The sequence below is a fragment of the Stegodyphus dumicola genome, chromosome 10 (assembly GCF_044657685.1).
Source record: "Stegodyphus dumicola isolate Sdum_Otavi_A_Nest chromosome 10, ASM4465768v1".
In the NCBI taxonomy this organism is placed as follows: domain Eukaryota; kingdom Metazoa; phylum Arthropoda; class Arachnida; order Araneae; family Eresidae; genus Stegodyphus; species Stegodyphus dumicola.
Genome location: NC_140777.1, coordinates 131,058,239 through 131,077,085, shown reverse-complemented (window position 1 = coordinate 131,077,085; position 18,847 = coordinate 131,058,239). Strand labels below are relative to the sequence as shown.

The following is an 18,847-nucleotide window of genomic DNA, read 5'->3' as shown; positions in this document are numbered from 1 at the left end:
CGAGTAACACATACGAGTAATATTAGAAGTCAAAGAAATACCACTGCAATATACAGGCTAAAATATGCTTATAGCTGCAAGGAAGGTAGGTACTCCTCTTATCTTACGAAGAGCCTTTCCCTAGCGACATACAGATTCAGCAAGGTGTTGGTAGGTGCTTTTGGATACTTAGGACTATGTCTGCGACAAACGATCCGTCAGTTTCAGTAAATTATATTTTTGAGAAGATGCTACTAGTAAAATTTTTTTCTGCTTAAAACCTCAAATGTCTTAAATTCGGCGAATTCACGGACCATTCCAAAAGAGTGTGATTTTCATTATGTTCTTGAAGTCATTCTATTTAAATTTATATCTGCGGCATGGGTAATTTTCACGTTGCAAGACGCTCTTTCCGTCAGAAAATGTAGTTCCCATTAATTGAGGAATTTAAGTAATCACGAGTGTAGCAGGTTTTAACTGTTATAGTTTGTTTTCCAATAATGAATAATTGAATATTTTCCAATATTAAATATTTTCCAAGAAGCTGTTATCCCTAATATCACTTTGACTCCATCCGCTTGAGATCGCTTCTCAGTGCATCCATATGAAAAGGTATGTTTGGTAATGTCAGACACGAATGAATGAAAGGTGATATCATACAGGAACTTGAAAAGGTATGCTTGGTAATACCATACACAATTTCGCTTATCCACGTGGTTTGACATGAAACAGTGTTAATTCCTTTTTTTTTCCAATGGGCGTCTTCAGCCGAATTCGGCTTGGCCACTACTAAGGCCAGAAATGGTGGTTACTTTATTATGGAGGCACCTAAAAGGTGGCTCGCTTTTTCCTCCTATGAAGTGAAAACAGTTACAACCATACCTCCTCTTGGAGTTGAACCCGGGTCCTTTGGTATCGCAGTCCACTTGCCTAACCACTATACCGTCTGGGCGGCGTATTAGTTCTTAAATATTATTAATATTTACTTTTTTCAATGACAGCATGCTTTCTGCAAGCCGTTACGATTGTTGAAGGGAGGAGGAGACACCATTATTCTACCAAGAAGTTAGAGGTATTGTCTCACGTCCCCGCATAGCTAGCATTAGAAGCACAAAATGCATTGTAAGATTACGTCAAATAATCTAGTAAGGAATTGCTGCCGTTCTGACTCAGAGCATCGTTTTCTTTTATGCAATTTTTGGGTACATAATACTCAAAATGCTTTACAAAGCATATACTTTACAATAGTACACATTACAGATGCACTTTACAAAGACAAAATGACAGCAGCATAGGTAGATAAAATGTTCTATATATACGGAAATCTATTACTAAGAGATTATAATGCATTATGTGCCTGGACGGATACTATAATGGAAATTTACTGGTTATTATAGTATCGACCAGAATTCTTTCTAGCTCAGCGAATAAGACGAGAACAGCCTAAACTGACTTCTGCTCTTTTTCAGGTTTAACTAGCTCACGGTTGTTCACAACTTGAACCTCTTTAAGCTGACTTTGATGAGCACTAATTTAGCAGCGTTGCTGTTTCGTAGACGTTCCTTTTTACGGCCTCTTAAAATAATCTTGTTATTCGTAATCAGAGGAACCCCTTCTTTTTCTTATGTTGTAATGAAACTATATACTGCATAAGAGAAGTGAATGTCTGCATTACATATGTTACTCCCAAAATTAGAAATTTCTGCACCATATAGGATACTCAGGTACTCTACTCCTCGCATAACTCAAACACGATTAGCCGTAGAGCATCGAGATTTTGTACGTCGGCCTGCTATAACATCTAGTTGTGCACCTCCCTTTTTTATTAAAATAAAAGAAGTATATCTATGTGAGCCCTCCCACCCCTTGCCCGGCCTTTATTTTCACAATCCTTGGTCGTTGTCATGTCCTTCCAATTATAGAAGTGTTTCAAGTGGCAAAAATACTCATGTTTTGGCATTGTCAAATGAAAAAAAAAATAATAAACCCAAAAAAATCTGAAAGCTTTCAGATTTTAGGTTCTTCACACTTAAACCGTAAAATTCAATTCAACAGAGAGAGTGGGCCCACCAGTGGCCGAGCGGTAAAGTCGCTGAACACTGGTAGTTTGGTCCGAGGTTCGAATCCTGCGAACGGGCTGGCTGCATGGGTGTTTTCGTGGTTTTCCCCATGTGTAACGTGTATACGAGCCAGTTTCCCTTAGAAAGTCCTCCACGAAAGGCATCCCTCCCCTTTGGCAGATAGTCCTAGTGTGCTTTGCCGTAATTAAATACACCACACACCATCAATTCAACAGAAATATCACAAAATTATTTTAAAAGAGCATATTTTTGTAAATTTTCCGATACACAGTCTCACGCGCTGGAGACGAAGATCTTTTTTTCGTACAGTGTTACCACTGCTCGCTTTGAAATCGTTGAGTTTATTAATCAAAAGTTCGTAAAGTTTTGCAAAATATGAAAGAGATAATAAAACAAATTCCAAATTTGTGCTTCCAGATGCCCTTATTCGAGTAGAGGACTACTTTATTCAAAATTGGATGTCTCTAGGTAACGTTGTTTTGTTGTAGTGCGAGAAGCATGCATGCATTCATGCAGATTCTTCGTTATTTGATTTCTTTAAATATAACACAGGGCTATAATATTTGGTGGCAACAATCTGAAAAATGAATTGCCATTTATAGTGAGCCAACGCAAAGTACCAAAACGAAATTAATAGCCCTTCTGGGCTAATTGCCCCTTTGGACTAATAATTTTCGACAAATAATAAAATCTAACTTTTAATGCTATCTCCTTGTTCCTATACTTATATTTGTAAAGTGTTGTACTCGTTATGAAAAAAAAATAAAATTATACGTTATAAGGTATTTCTCCCGCCTTCTTAAGGTGCCTTCGTGGTGTAGTGGTTCTGCACGCTGGGCCGGTATTCCAGAGGTCCGTGGTTCGATTCCCGGCGAAGGCAGTTGCTAATTTTTGATCTTACCTGCTTCCAAAAATATTCTAATGTCTCTACAAGATATATTGTGTCGTACTTCCGTACGACAAAAATTGGTCGATGTATTTAATATCAAAATATGCAGTTTTTGTTGTCATTTTCAACTTGCACAGAGAGCTCGGTTGGAATAATTTTACGAAATATGTTCAAATGAATTTATATGAAATGAATAAAAAATGTATATAATTTAATAAGCCTTACGAAGAAGCCGTATGGTGTCTACACCAGACTTTTTATCTTAGTTAAACTATTCTTTCCACCCTCCATTTCAGAATAAATGGAGTTAAAAGAAAGCTTATTAATTATTACTAAATCTCGTAAGAGGTTACTTTAAAACTGAAAAGCAGATGAGGATCGTTTTCTAATGTTTGTACCATCATTAAACCTAGTAATTAACTTCTGTCGTTAATATTTTTATTTTTCTGTATAATGAACCTACATAGCTTAACAGAAACTCTTCCTCTTGAGGTATGAAGTCAGCGAAACAGAAATATTTGTGTTACCTATTAAACCTCCTAACACCTGAATTTAGATAGAAAATTAGCTCAAGATGCTTCAGGAAAAGAATACGAAACAAGGGAAAGGAAAAAAAGAGAAGAACTGTGAATGAGAAACTTATTACAACACCTTTAATTCTTTAATAATAAGGCTTGCGTTACGTTTGAGCTTATTGGTTTTAGAATTCTGGGTATTTATCCTTGGGACTTATTCACTTGAAATATATTCCTCGAGTATTTATTTGTCCCGATCGTGGCTTTTGTTTTATGTAGTTCAAGAGGCTTCACGAACGGTGAAATTATTAGATTTCCTCTTTAATTAAATGGGCGAAACTCTCTTAGTTTTAATTAATCTAATTTGTAGTTGGAGGTTTGGAAACTTTATTTTTTTAAAAAAGATTTTGAACAAATTGTGTTTTGGCAGTGCTTTTATAGGGCGATGTCTTCTTGATCTCTGTGCATGATAACTATTCTTTTTTTCTTTCTTTAGTGGCATTAATTATAGTGAAATCAATTTCATTACTGCCATTTGTTTTGCGAATGTGCATAGGGAATGAAGCAACACTTTCAGGAAATGGATTTATATATAGTCGTGTATTTATTGCGTTGTTTCAGAAGCCTTTAACCTCTAGTTTTCTTTCTTTAGTTTCTTCCTTAGGCTTCCTTTTAAAAGAAACGGAACGCACTAAAATCTTTTTGTACTGTCTGTTACTGAAGTTATAAGGTATTTCTCCTGCCTTCTTGGCACGCCTCCGTGGTGTGGTAGTCTCCACGCTGGGCGCGTATTTCAAAGGTCCGTGTTCGATTCTCGGCGAAGACGTTGCATATTTTTAATCTTGTCTGCTTTAAAAAAAAAAAAAAAAAAAAAAAAAAAAAAAAAAAACGTAATGTCTCTACAAAGTAACTGATTAGATTAAAACGTGAATAGTCAGGACAATAATTTAAACAAGGTATTTAGAGAATAAATTTTCAAGAAGAGATGCTGATCTTTATTCAAATATATTAGCTAAGAATGTTTATTTGAGTGTATGTTGTGTGAAATTAAATATACGACTTATTAATATACGACTGAAATTAAATATATGACTTAAGTTAAATAAATAGTATAGTAGTCACTGGAATTGTGCTAAATTTAAAATTTATATCGACTTTTTTGAAACAGAAACGAATTTTTCGAAATAACTTCTGATTTACAAATCGTTCATATTATAATTGTATGTCAAAAACATTATTCTCATAATCTTATTCCCCACCTGAAAATTAGTTATATAATATTTTAATACTGACATTTTTAGCCTAAAAGTCCCGAATGGGATATTAGTATCCGAAAGTCACTTTGCTTTGAATAACTATAAACGGTCTATCACTTTTCAAATGGTTGCCACTAAATATTATTGCCCTGTATTATATTTAAAAAAATTAAATAACCGTGTGCGTGTCTCTGGCATTGTGAAAAAATAATGATACCCAGAGCCATCAAATTTTGAATAGTGTAGTCCTCCACCCGAACATGTTGACCTGCAAGCCCGAATTTGGAATTTGGAATTTTTTTATCTGTTTCATGTTTTGTAAAGCTTTAAAGAATTTTTGCTGAACAATTTCAAAACGAGCAGTGGCGACACTGTACGAAAAAAAACATTTTTATTTCTACCTCACGAGACTGTCTATCCGAAATTCTGAACATATGCTGTTTTTAAATATTTTGTGATTTTGCTGTTGAATCGAATTTTATCTGGCGTAAGCGCCAAGAACGTAATAATCAATAAGTAAATATACGAAATGTTTATTTTAAAAATGCAAAAAAAAATTGTTAAGCCATTTTAGTAAGAAAACTGAACATTGATATAATGAACTGAAAAAAGGAAAAAAAAAAAAAAAGAAGTAATTTAAAATCTGAAAGGTCTCAGATTTTAAATTACTTCGAAAGGGGCGCTTTTTAACATTTTGTTTGTTATCTTTATTCATTAAATATCATGTTCTACGTACTCAAACTATAAAACTCAATTCAAGAGCAATATCGGAAATTAGTTTTAAAACGAGCACATCTTTAGAATTTCCGATACAGAGTCTCGCGCGATGAAGATAAAAATGTTATTTTTTTATACAGTGTTGCCATTGCTCGCTTTAAAATCGTTTATTGCTTTAATCAAAAATTCGTTGAAGTGTTACAAAATATGAAATCGATAATAAATCAAATTTAAATTTGGGCTTCCAGATTCCCATTTCGGATGAGGATTACGTTATTTAAAATTTGATAGCTCTAGGTACCTTTGTTTTATCACAGTGCGAGGAACGGGAATCGAACCCGGGCCGCCAGCGTGGCAGGCGAGCATTCTGCCACTGAACCACCGATACACCAAATGCGCATCGGTGGTTTTAAGATTCAGTGGTAATCCAAGTTTGTCGAAAGTGTGGTGGTTCAGCAAAACATAATATCACATCTCATATCAATAAATCAAAATCAATAACCACCAATCAATAAAATATAAATTGATTTAATTAAATATAATAATATCTCAATCTCAGAAATCGCACATCATCCATCGAGTCTCAGCACACACTTAGTGGCGCTCTCAGCGCCCTCTAGCGTTAGGCGGGTCTTACCGTTATACATTTATGCAGATTCTTCATTTTTTAATTTCTTTAAATATAACATAGGGCGATAACATTTGGTGGCAACATTTTGAAAAGTGGTACGGACATTTACAGTGAATCGACGCAAAATGCCAAAACGAAATTTATAGCCCTTCTGAGCTAGCTCTCCTTTGGGCTAATAAAAAAAATGTATGTGTAAAATCTTTTGTTCTACAACATCGTCACACTTCTGTTAGTAATTCTGCGCATTAAACACGAGCGGCTCTTTAAACTGAAAGATAACGCATACTGTCTTCTGTTAATTTTAGATATTGTGCTTGTATAATATTATAATGTATTATCAGATTTATCTTATGAAAAAAAAACATAAATTGTAATGATGTTCTTTCATATCATAACTTATCTTGTTCTTTTTTCAAGCATTACGACTGCCGGAATCACATTCGAGTCATACAACCAATAGGTGATGGTAATCGTCTCTATATCTGCGGAACGAATGCTCATAATCCTATGGATTACGTCATCCACGTAAGTTTTATTATTTTTATTCTGACTAACTAAACTCCTGTAATATATGTATTTTACATTTTATCACTTTTGTTTACCAAGAATAAAAAATCTGACGCACAAGATTCGGTACTCAAGGCAGTTTTTATAATTTCACGTATTATTGAGAAAAACTGATTGCAATGCTTTTATATAAGATATTTTACGAAATATTAACTTACTTTACATGATTATGTAATCGTCAGTGGACAACTGTAAAGTTTTACATAATTCTGCTCAGAAAGGAGCTGTTAATGCTTTTTATCTCGAATTATGTAAATTATTGAGTCTTTTACAATAAGTTAGTGAATCTTATTTCCTGACGGTTAGCTTTTCATAGCACGTTTAATGTATTAGATTTGGTTTGGTTTAGTTGATTATGGCAAAGGACACTAGCGTTATCTGCCTAATGGGAGGGATGCCTTTGTGGACGTTCTAGAGAAAACTAACTCATGTACACGTTACGCATGTAGAAAACACGAAAACGCTCATGCAGCCAGCCCTTTCGCTTGCAATCGAACCCAGGTCGAAACTACCAGTGTTCAGTGAGTTTATCACTCAGCCGCTGGTGGGTTTAAATGTATTAGGAAAGGGCCCAATTTGCAACAGTGTGTGAATTACTTCACCCACGGACTAAGTCACTATGCTAAGAAGGACTAAGTAACGTAATTTTGTGTTGTTTTCCCACTATGATCCCACCCATTTTGTGCCGGAAGAAATTGTTCTGTTATTATTTATTTTTAGTTTTTCACATGTGCAGTATGAGAACAGGTAAAGTTCTGCAAGTAGAGAATCTCTCCCCAGTGCGTATGATTTTCTCATACTCTGCCATCATGAGTAAATCCAACTTTTTCTGTTTTAAGGCATATAATCGTAGCATGGGGGAAAACATGAATTAGATGCAGTTCGTGTGCAAAATAGTAAAAACAAGTCGTCAAAACAATGTAACTATTTAACTAGCATAGTTAACCTAATTAACTGTTAAACTACATCCTGTTTAATATTTCTGTAAGAAATTATTATCTTTGCACTCAATTTGAAGTCTTAAACTGCAGAGACATAAAAAACACATAAAACTTAACTAAACTAACTATTCCATTTTGCATCTTTATAAACAATTATTTCAAGAGAAACCTTTTTAAAAAATTATTTTGACTAGTTTTTCAAATAACTTGCTCAAACCAGTGTCATTTAAATTTTTTAGTTTCTGTGATCGTTCGTGATTTGCAAATAGGAAATTAAGAAGTTTATGACATAATTTTCTTATTAATAAACATCCTGTAGATGAAAAATGTCTCATTATTTTCTATATTAAGACACATTTTACAGCAGTTTCTTAAATCGTAAGATATGAAGTAATAAATCTAATCACAGCTGCAATATGATGCTGCAATCACAGCTGCAATATGATGAATGCAAATAATTGCATTTCATCTTCTCGGCGTATCCTTTTAAGGACGTTTGACGTCCATAATAAACTGAAAAGATTACGAAGAAAGAGAGAATAACTTTGTAATCTTGTAGTTACGGCATTTTTGAGATAGGGACTCCATCACCAGGATTTGTAAACTCAATGGAAATGTGTTCTTCTCCCCCCCCCCGAAAAAAAAAACACTCCCAGAATATTTGTTGACTGCTACTGCGATTCGAAGAAATACCAGAGACAATCGAAGCAAATAGCTTGAATCACATTCGAAGATAATTATCACTGATTCTGAAAGCTAACCTGTGTAAAATTATAACAGTTTTTTGAAAAATAAGAAGACAATTATTCATGCCCAACAGGTAAATTTGATAACCGCATTCGAAATCAACTCAAAACTGTTAAAATGATCCGTAACTTGTATTTCCAACTCACTGAAAGAAATAAAAATCGTAATGTTACGTACGTACGGGTTCGTAGTAGATTGAATGCACACAGAACCGATGATAGCTTAATATATCTTGTCAAAAAGAAACACTTAAATGTTTTGGAACTTTTCACAAGAAATACTCGTACAGCTCTTATCACAGAATACAAGCAGTAGTTATACTTCAAACAACTAAGAACGTTAATTACAACGCAACACAAAGCGCGACGAAAGAGCGAAGCTAACACGAAGATACCTCAGTACTCCGAACGCATACTGAACTAAACAACAACTGCCTATGCTCCCCCAGCCGTTGAGAAATCTGTAGTACTTTTCGGAATTACTGGAAGAGACCTGTGAGGATCGGATACGTTACAGTTAGATATCTAGATTAAACGCATTTATTCAATCACAGTACCAATTACAATTACATATGGAACGCGGTTTGGCGACTTTCGTCAAATTTAACCACAAAATTTAATCGCCAAAACTGTCGCCAGCTTGGCGATATCTTGCAAATTTAGCGAGATAGCCATTTACTCGATGTTAAGTAGACTTGGCCCAGTGTTCTTACTTTTCCGGCAAAGCTTCTCTTCTTTAGATTTTTCATATTACATTACACCAAAAAATACTGCAATTTCACGTATAATTTCTCTAAATTTATTGCAAAATGCGTTACAATACTGTCATTTGTAAAACCGTTTTAAATAATTATTTTTTCAGGGATTCTCTTTTATTTCTCCAAATACAAATGGAGTGAGTTAATTTAAATGTCGTGAATATGTCATATATAATATTTGCCTATACTTCCAATTTAAACTAGAACGTATTTATAGATAAATTTTAATATTTAAATATTATTTCCAGCAGCAATGTATTATTTGTATTTATTATGTCGCTGAAGAGTAACTTAATTACATATTTCGAAACGTTTGGTTTATCCTTCTTTTATTATTTAAATACAGGAGAAGGAAACATCTGAAAGCAGTTAAAATATTTTTTTCTTTTATTATTCTTTATCGATATTGCAATTTACTTCAGTCTGAACGGGTGATAAAAAAATCAGCCTTTTTTTTATAATAAAGTGGGATCTAGCTTAAATAAGTTAAATAATATCTATTCCTTTTAAAAAATTGGAACTAACCACATATTGCATAAAAAATGGATAAATAAGTAAATGAAGAAAGCGTAAAATGTATAAAATAACACGAGGCAAATTAAGTTAAACTAAAAAAGGCGACTCCCAAATGCGCTATAATTTATAGAATATCTTGCCAAAGAAAAAAAAATAGCTTAATTATTGGAGGGGGGAAAGTTTCTTTTCTTGATAAATATTTCAGCATCGTTACTCTGTTTGGATTCACCGGGGTACACAAGAGCCAAAAACATTGTTTGAACAAATATTTAATTTACAATAGTAGTAAAGTGCGGATTTGCTGAAGAAATAAAAAGTAGCAGAGTTGGGTGTTTTATAAATAACACCGAGTAATGTTTCGTATTGGAAAAATGTATTATGAAGTTAATAGCTTCGTGTCAATTACTACGTAAACCTGAAACATTTCAGTAATTACTCATTACTTCTACTAATGATAATCATCAGTATCATCATCGTAAAAAAAACACCGTCATTAAAAAGTAATCAGGAAAATTCAGTAGTCCGTAGAAATGATGGAAAACTCTAAATGAAGCTTCTGTATTTACTGGGGGAATAAATTAAGTTCTTTCATAAAACAAAACTTAAATTAACAGAAAACGAATGGTACTTTTCGATGCTTCAAATGACTCGTTGATAAAAATTAACTGCTTGTGAATTTTATTTATTCGAAAAATATTCTGCATTGTCTATGTTTCTTGTCTGTAAAATAATAATTCAATGCCTTTTCTTGTTTTTATAATTGAACAAAAACATATCTCTGTGGGATTATGTGTGCTTTAATCTATGATGAATATTGTTGCGTTCTATGAGTTCATGGATTTGGAGTAATTGACGATAACACTTGATGAAGAATTAAAACGCAATTTATTCGCCACTGTTACATAGGACAGTTCCTAAGACACGCTACAGTCGTCGAAAAACTACAACAAACACGCTGAAACAATCAGCAATATAGCCTTCATACTATAACGGTAAACCCAAATTCATGTCAAAACACTAAAGTACAGCTCCCGACTCCCCCCTACTTAGTCACGGTAACAACGTGGCCTCAAGTAAGCATAACACGCTCTAAAATCAACTTACGAAACCTTCGCTTAAATAGTACTTATTTTTCCATCAATCTAAATAAACTCTCCCTACGTCATTTACATTCTGGCATGAAAAGCTTCAGTGAAAAGGAGAGCGGCAGGAAGTTACTTAACTCGAAATTAACCATTAGTCAAAAATCCTTACAGCGTGTTATTGAGTATCATTCTTTAGTAAGAAAGCATTGCTTTTTTGCAGCCTAAAAAAATTTTTTTTATTTATTTTCATAATGAATAGGGTCGATTAAAACGGTAGTGATCAATATCTGTGCATCTAAAGGACAATTTGCGCACAATAATGTCTTAGCGTAATGAAGGAGACAATAAAATTTCCGCACATTTGATTTTCAGAATCGATTTACAATTTCTTTACCCATACGTTAATTTTCAACATCCTGTATCGATTCATCATCTTTTCTACTTTCGTAAAAAAATTTTCGTTGTAAGTCCATTTGGGCGAGGTTCAGTTTCTTTTCCCTTTTGTAAATTATTTTAGGTGTTAGAAACATATCTTGTACCGTTTACTGTATAATTGTGAAGAGTTCCAGACTTTTAAAAAGGTCTTTAAACCAAAATGCTGAAATCAATGTGTGGGTTGGTACCTGAAGTACCTCAAAGTTGGTAAAGTTATTCGGACTTCTTTCGTGGTAGTTCAAAAAACACAAAGAACAACATCTGTCACAGCTTGGAAGCTGTAAATTTAAACAACACCAACACAAAAATGGTGAAAACTCTTAAATCCTCTAAAATTAATTCTGTAAAATTCCAGCAATATGAACTTTTTTATCTCGTGAAAAACAAAATTTGAAGCGTTTGCTGTATATATATGTGTGTGTAATATTTTCAGGCTCAGCAGGAATTTTGATTGCGTAGAAGAGTTTGTAAGGATTATGTTAATTTTATTAACAGTTAAATTTTAAGTTAAAGTTCCTTTCCTGCCAAATTCTTAACTTCAACTTACTACTTCCGGCCAGAACGTAGTTTTGGAATTTGCTAAATATTTAATGAGGAGGAGCGGTATTTAAACCGCGAAATTAGTTACTGAGTCAGAGAGAATCAGAGTTTCTGATTTACGCGCGTCTGCCTTTTTGGCCACTCCCTCTCTCAAAGCTGTTATTACGCTTGGCCGTACTCAGGCCCTTGCTAAGCTTCGTAGTAAAATAAGTTAAGGGGCCAACTCAAACTAAACCTTGATAGCTTCGGCTATTACTTGTTTAGTTAATCTTAGTTTTAGTTTAATTCTTAGTCTTTTAAGTTCAAGTCCAAGTGCGGGCTTTGCTTGTACACTCCCAGGCGGAGTTTTGTTAAATCGTTTTGGAATAATAAAGGGTTAGTTACCCTTCTATCTTGTTGTTTCTTGTCACCGAACGCAAGTGATTATTCGCTTATCAGTTCTTAGATTCCTCACTTCCAACATTAACTTAGAATTCCAAAGTGAGGTAGTCGACAAGTTGATCCATAATGACTAGGAAATTGGAGGCGAAGGTAGATTAAATCTTCAGTTTTCATTTCAGCAACATATTATGGCTACACACAAGTCGGCACATTAAATGTGCCTGTTCCAAAAGGCTTACATTTCAGACAGACAGCAATCTAGCTAGGCCAAAGGGTAGAAAGAAAGTGCGTAATGTTCAGGATGAAATCTTAAGTCAGACTGAGTTAGTTTTGGTTCTCAAAGCATTTTGATTGGCTAGTTAATATTTAGTTTAATTTACATCACCAGAATTACGTAAGAGTCATATGACATAGATTTTTCTCGAAATAACGCAGTGCAAATAGATGTTGCTATTTATGAATAGAGAATGGAAATTAATTTACGCTGCTAATTTAATCTTTTACATATTCTTTATTTTTCTTACATATATATATATATATAGGGAAATTGGAACAGAGAATTGAGACTAAAGATATTGACAAAGTTTTTTTTAATTCATTAAAAAATGTTCCGCGTACAGTTTTAAGTGTCTGTTTCAGCGAAACGCGATATGGAGTTAGCTTGATTCGAAATTCATTTTAAAATAATTTCCCCTGATGAGCCATAATGAGATTCAAATTAGGCTAATCTGCCATTTACCGCTTCTTAGTTTTTATATTTTTATATTTTTGCTCAAATAATTTGTTGGTACTTTTACTAATGTTTTAAATTTACCTTAATTAGATTAGCATATTGCTTACTATTAGTATTGATTTTTACTTGTAAATATTCAAATGTTTTGTTTTTCTTTTGTAACACATTTCGTTGCAACTTATTTTGTTTATGTTAATGTTATCACGGAACCACAGTATTTCACCGGCTTTTTAGCGTACCAACTAGGATTTTTCTTTTAACCTTTTTCTAAATTTTGCAGCACAATGCGCAAAGTTTTTGACCACATAGGTCTTTCATCGTTTGTTCTTTTTTCTTTACTTTAAATTGTATATATATATATATACCATGTCCAAAGCTAAAATTTTTTAACCTCTTATCGGTATAGTACAAAGAAAAACAGTCAATTTTGATTATTTACATCCAGAAATATTTGCTACAATTGGTCAGATTGATTGGAGAAACTAGAAAGATGATGCGATAGCCTTTTGAGGCAGAATTCAGTGTATCTACGAGTTTACGCAAAGGATGAGACTGATTGAAAGTACACATATTTTTGTTACTTTGATAAAAGTGATTTGACACATATTTTTGTTACTTTGATGATTAAGTTGATTAAACGCATATCCGGTTGCTTTCACATTTCAAATTTTTTTAGTTTTTTTTCAATCTGGTGGACAAAAGTGGCTGGCAGGTCAAAAATAGATAATTCCTCCATGAATGCAGGAGAATTAGGTAAAAGTAGAGAAACGGACTTAAAACCGTGAATAGGTTGAATAGGTCGAGCATAACAGGCAAATATACTAAGTTTTATATTGCTAAGTTTTAAACTCACAGTGTTAAAATTAATGTTTGAACAAAGAAACTTACAACTGGGTTTCGATATTTCTTAAGAAATGTTGTGTTCTTTATTCCTACTGATTATTTCAGGAAAAAGGGTATATTTGGTTAAAAGTACCGGGTTATTCATAATTCCCTCCGAGGTTTCAAAAGGCTGTAGTAAAAAACTAAGACGAATAACAGTAAAATCCTTGGTCACACGGCGTACATTAACGCGATAGTCCAGGTCCTGACAGACTGTATTCAACATGTTACTATCAACAATTTTGACAGCACGCGTGATCCTTTCCCGCAGATCTTCTAAATCACGTGAAAAAGGAGGTAAAAAAACAAGGTGTTACATAGCGTCATAAGAAAAAGGCACACGCATTTTCGGGAGTTCATGAATTCAACGATGAGGTAATAAGGTGTTAAGATACTCACGCACATCCCGCAATAAATAGGTTGTATCTCCATCTTGTTGAAAACCTAAGTCGTCATCCTCATGTTCATCTAATTGTGGCATCAATCACAGTTATAGTATAGCCATGTGACTACTGCCGGATAACTATTATAAAAAACTTGAATTGTTTCTGTATTTCGTGCAAGGTTCGTTTTTGCTCTATTCGTCTTGAGTGTTTTTTTTAACTATATCCAATTGTAACCCCGAGAGAAATTCAAGATCATATGTAAGATATGCATATGTCACACGAAGCACAAAATTTTGAATATAATTTTGAGTAAAATGCTTAGTTAATTGAATGTTATGATATTAAATGCAATAAAAAGACTGTAGGAGTTATGAAATGCAAAACACTGACTTCAGCCAAACCTGTTTTTAATAATGGTATTAATATCTTCATCTCCTGAAATGATCTTAAGATGATCAGAAATTACTAAGAATATACTCTCGAGAAATCTTCATTCACCGATAATGATAATAAATTTTGCTGATGTCGCCTTGCTTTTGAAAAGGGACCTTGCGAGGAATGTTCTTCGATTTAAAATAGTATTGTAATGACGAAAGATTTAACATCTAGTGTGATACCATTAGAAGTAATGCAGGATCCTAATAAATACTGTTAACGATTTACGATAATTAAACGACTGTTATGTTACGAAGTCATTGTACATAAGCTGAATTAATCTAAAATATATCTTTCGTTATTGATAAATTTCTGAAAACTTGGGGAAAGTATCTCTAAAAACTATTTTTTATAAAAGAAACAAGTAAACTTTTATTTTTCAACTCTCTTGTCTATTAGTATTGCCAAGGGACATGAGAGATCCCAACACTTTTTACTCTTTCACACCTTTGATAAAAACTAAAATGGATCGATAAGTTTTAACCACAAGAAATGGTTTTAGATGACCAACAAACCAAAAATAGAATTTTCTTTTCCACTTCCTGGTGAGGAACAGCTAAGTATACAAAGACCAAAAAACATTTTTACCCCTGAATGTAAAAAAAAAAAAAAAAAATCAATGGCAATTTGGCGACAGGTATATCCGTATGGAAGCGATTCAACTAAATAACTCAAAAGTCCTTCCTCTATCAATATTTATAAATGAAACCTTCTATATATATGTCTGTATATATATATATATATATATATATATATATATAATTCTACAAAGAACTTTTGGCGTCGCTTAGCTATTAATATCAATCGCCAATGGCCAGCACGACGAGGGAACCAGTTGACAAACGGTTCTAGTACCATCGTTCATCACTGGATTTTCGGTTACAGAAAAGGGGTGACGAATCGGGAAAAGTGTCCAGCCACAAATATTTCATACTATTTTTTTTTTCTTTTTAATTTTCTTCGGTTATTCATCATGTTGTACATCGAGAGCAATTTAGAAAAACTTTTTCCGACAAATCTATCATAGCCGTGTTTTTTTTTTAAATTTATTTTTGCGTAGTTGTGCGTAAATTTAAAGTAATTACCGCATGCAGTCATCCTGTAAGTAATTATAATTGTGTCTGTTGTTTTCTCTATGTGACAAATGGCTAGAAAAGTCGAATTTTATTAGTATTTTCATATGCCAATTCTTTTAATATGAAAATCCATTAGCTTTCAAGTATGTGAGTATTAGACCTATTATAAGCATGTTGAAGTTTTCATAATTGAATCCGACACGACTTTTTCAGACTCATAATTGTATTGATAGATTGAGCAAGAAGTTGAATCACATAAAATAAAAGAAAGTGGTGAGATTATACTGCATGATATTGATGATATATTACCATTTTTAACTAATTTTCTTATTACTTAATAAGAAATTTTCTGTCATTTTAATGAACGTTAGAATGTTTCCTTAAGTAAAATGAATAATTGTCTAATAATTTTCAATAAGTGTGTAGAGGAATTTTTCTTAAAGAATGGTTGGAAGATGCTAAACACGAGCACTGTTACGAGATAGAAATATCACAAATAACGGATACTCATATAAACAGTATAGATTAGAAGTCTGAAAATATGTTTAAACAGTTTACTGATGAGCATTTTAAATGACTGTCTTCGTGAACTATATTCTGCTATTAATTTAGGGTATGTTTCTAACGTTAAAGACAAGTTTTGAAGTGATAAAAACAATTGTTGCATTATTAAAAAAAAATAACGACGATTACGATATGATCTGTGAAGACCTTCGAAATGTTTTCTGCCAGTTTTCTTTTCTTTGCATCAATTACTTAGTAGGATTTTAATTTATTTGCCTAGTAGTTAATTTTTATCTTTTAAACAGCCTTTCCTTCACACCCTCATTTTTCTTACTTATGCTTTCTTTCCAGAATGACTTTTCAGTTTCATGCTTTATTCAAAGTAAAGTGGAAATTATCATTTAAGCTGAGCTCTGAGCTACTTCAGACAGAGCGTGTTCTACCTGTCGGTCACGTTGATACTAATAGTTAAAACTTGCTATTTTACGGCCGTGCATATTAATTGCCTGTTAATCTATGTCGATTATATTAGCCAAAGAACCAGCTTCACGTTAAATATCTCTGTGTTACTTTCAGCATGGATACATTCCATTAAAAACATGGTAGGTTGGTGCATAAGTGCGTGAGGATTTTCATTGGGTTGGCATTGTGAAGCCTTCGTTCCGTTGTATCTCTTCAGTTTGGAGTTTGATTGCTGCGAACAGGAGGTTGTATATTGTTAACAGCTCGTTTTGGCCAATTTCGAGGTTAGTATGAAGTGTTAAGTAGAGAAAATGAACACTTCCGACGCATTCCTTCTAATTACCATCTTTTCCAGTCTTTCTCTAACAGCATTCAAGGACAAGAGTTTATGATGGCGCTTCTCTTAGCAACCGGCTAACAGAGTTCTTCAACTCGAAACCACAACAGTTCTACAGTAGAGGCACTGAACGCCTACCTGAACGCTTGTAGGCGGCCATTGACAAACATGGTGATTACATTAAGGAGTGAATGAGTGATTATTGATTAATAACGTAACGTATCTTGTTATTGTGCACTGTATTGTTTTGTTAAAGTATTGTAATGTATTTTTAGCCCAAAAGGGCTTTTATTCTCGAAACAGCATTTTGCGTCGACTCTCTATAAACGGCTGTATTACTTTTTATATTGTTGCCATCAAATATTATCGCCCTGTATTATATTTAAAGAAACTGCATGAATGTGTGCATGTTTTTCGCATTGGGAAAAAACAACGATACCTAGAACCCTCAAATTTTGAATAACGTAGTTCTCCACCTGAATGTGGCACTTAGAAGCCCGAATCTTGAATTTTGATTTTTTTTATTATCTATTTCGTATTTTTTAAACTTTAACGAATTTTAGGTTAAGAAACTGAACAATTTTAAAGCGAGTAGAGGCAGCACACTGTACAGAATAAAATATTTTTATCTCCAGCGCTCGAGACTGTCTATCGGAAATTCTAAAGATAGGCTGTTTTTAAATATTTTTAGCTCAAAAGACTGTTTAATGATATGTTGTTTTTAAATATATTTAGGCCATAAAGACGTTAGCCCTAATGCTTTCGAAACGTTTATGTATGTGTAAATGAAAAAAAAAACGCCCCTTTGGGCGTAATATAAAATCTGAAAGTTCTCAGATTTTCACCGAGCGGTAAAGGTCTGAGTTTCGACCTAGGTTCGATTTCAGGCGAATCCCGCGAATGGGCTGACTGCATGACGTTTTCGTGATTTTCCTCATATTTGAAGTACATACGAGCCAGTTTCCCTTAGAAAGTCGTCCACGAAGGCATCGCTCACCTCAGGCAAATAGCCTAGCCTACTTTGCCGTATTCAAAACCGAACCAAACTGAACCTACCGTGTTAAAGACGAAAGAACAACCAATCGCAATCGCTCAACACATTCTGTGGTAGATTATCTTCAAATGTTTTAGATCTATTGTCATGTGTAAAAGTCGGGATGATCTGCTTATAAGGAAGTGTTCAAAAATTAGTCCTGCCTTTGCCTGGAGTGGAGTTCGGGATTTCTAAATTAGTAGCTCAGTGTGCTGACTACTACAGTGCAGCAGCGCATGGAAAAAACGCCTAAATTCCTTACAAACAAACCGTTTATTTCTGTGCTACATATATGACTGTATACAATTACTGAGTCTTACTACTTATCAAAGATGATTTCTGAATCTGTATTATGTTTTATCATTCTTCTGTTTTTTCCACTGTTTCTTCATAGATTTTCTAATATACATAAAAGAAAATGCCATTCGAATAAAATGAGCTTTAGAAATCAACCCCATGGAATTTTCTTCTCTTTCCTCTTTAAAAAGTTATTCTTTCTAAACTTTTGACGTAACGATTCTTCGGGCAATTTTCTCCCACTTTTCCTGTTTCTAATTAACTCAGTAACTTTTACTCTCAACTGTAATCATAAAAATGTTGCCAATGGAGGAGGAGAAAAGGGAAAAAAAAAGTTGCCCGGAACCATTAATTTCAGAAGATCCTACGCTCAGTTTTAATAACAGAGAGAATTTTTTTCCGACGATGTTCCATTTTTAATAGCTGGAATCGAACACCGATAAATTATGCTATTAAAGGTATTGCCCCAAGTATGGAACTTTTGAAGTATATATACGTGCCTGTAAATTATTTTGGATTTGCTTTCATCCCCATGCTTATTTGTATCCCGTTAAAAAAATCTCCTAAAAAATTAGTGATTGATTGAAAAAAGTTGCATTAAAGGTTACGCTGTCTTCAGTTAAAATTATGGCAAGCAGTTATGAAAGCAAATGACTGCTGTATGA

At 33.6% G+C, this 18,847-nt stretch overlaps 1 protein-coding gene across 1 annotated transcript in view; it reads left to right on the top strand.

Moving 5' to 3' along the window:
- LOC118195683 (semaphorin-2A-like) overlaps positions 1-18,847 on the top strand; it is a 625,034-nt gene that overhangs the window by 525,942 nt on the left and 80,245 nt on the right. The window contains exon 5 of the mRNA XM_085825552.1: positions 6,486-6,593. Coding sequence (XP_085681678.1) covers positions 6,486-6,593 — 108 coding nt within the window. The remainder of the gene's footprint in view (positions 1-6,485; positions 6,594-18,847) is intronic.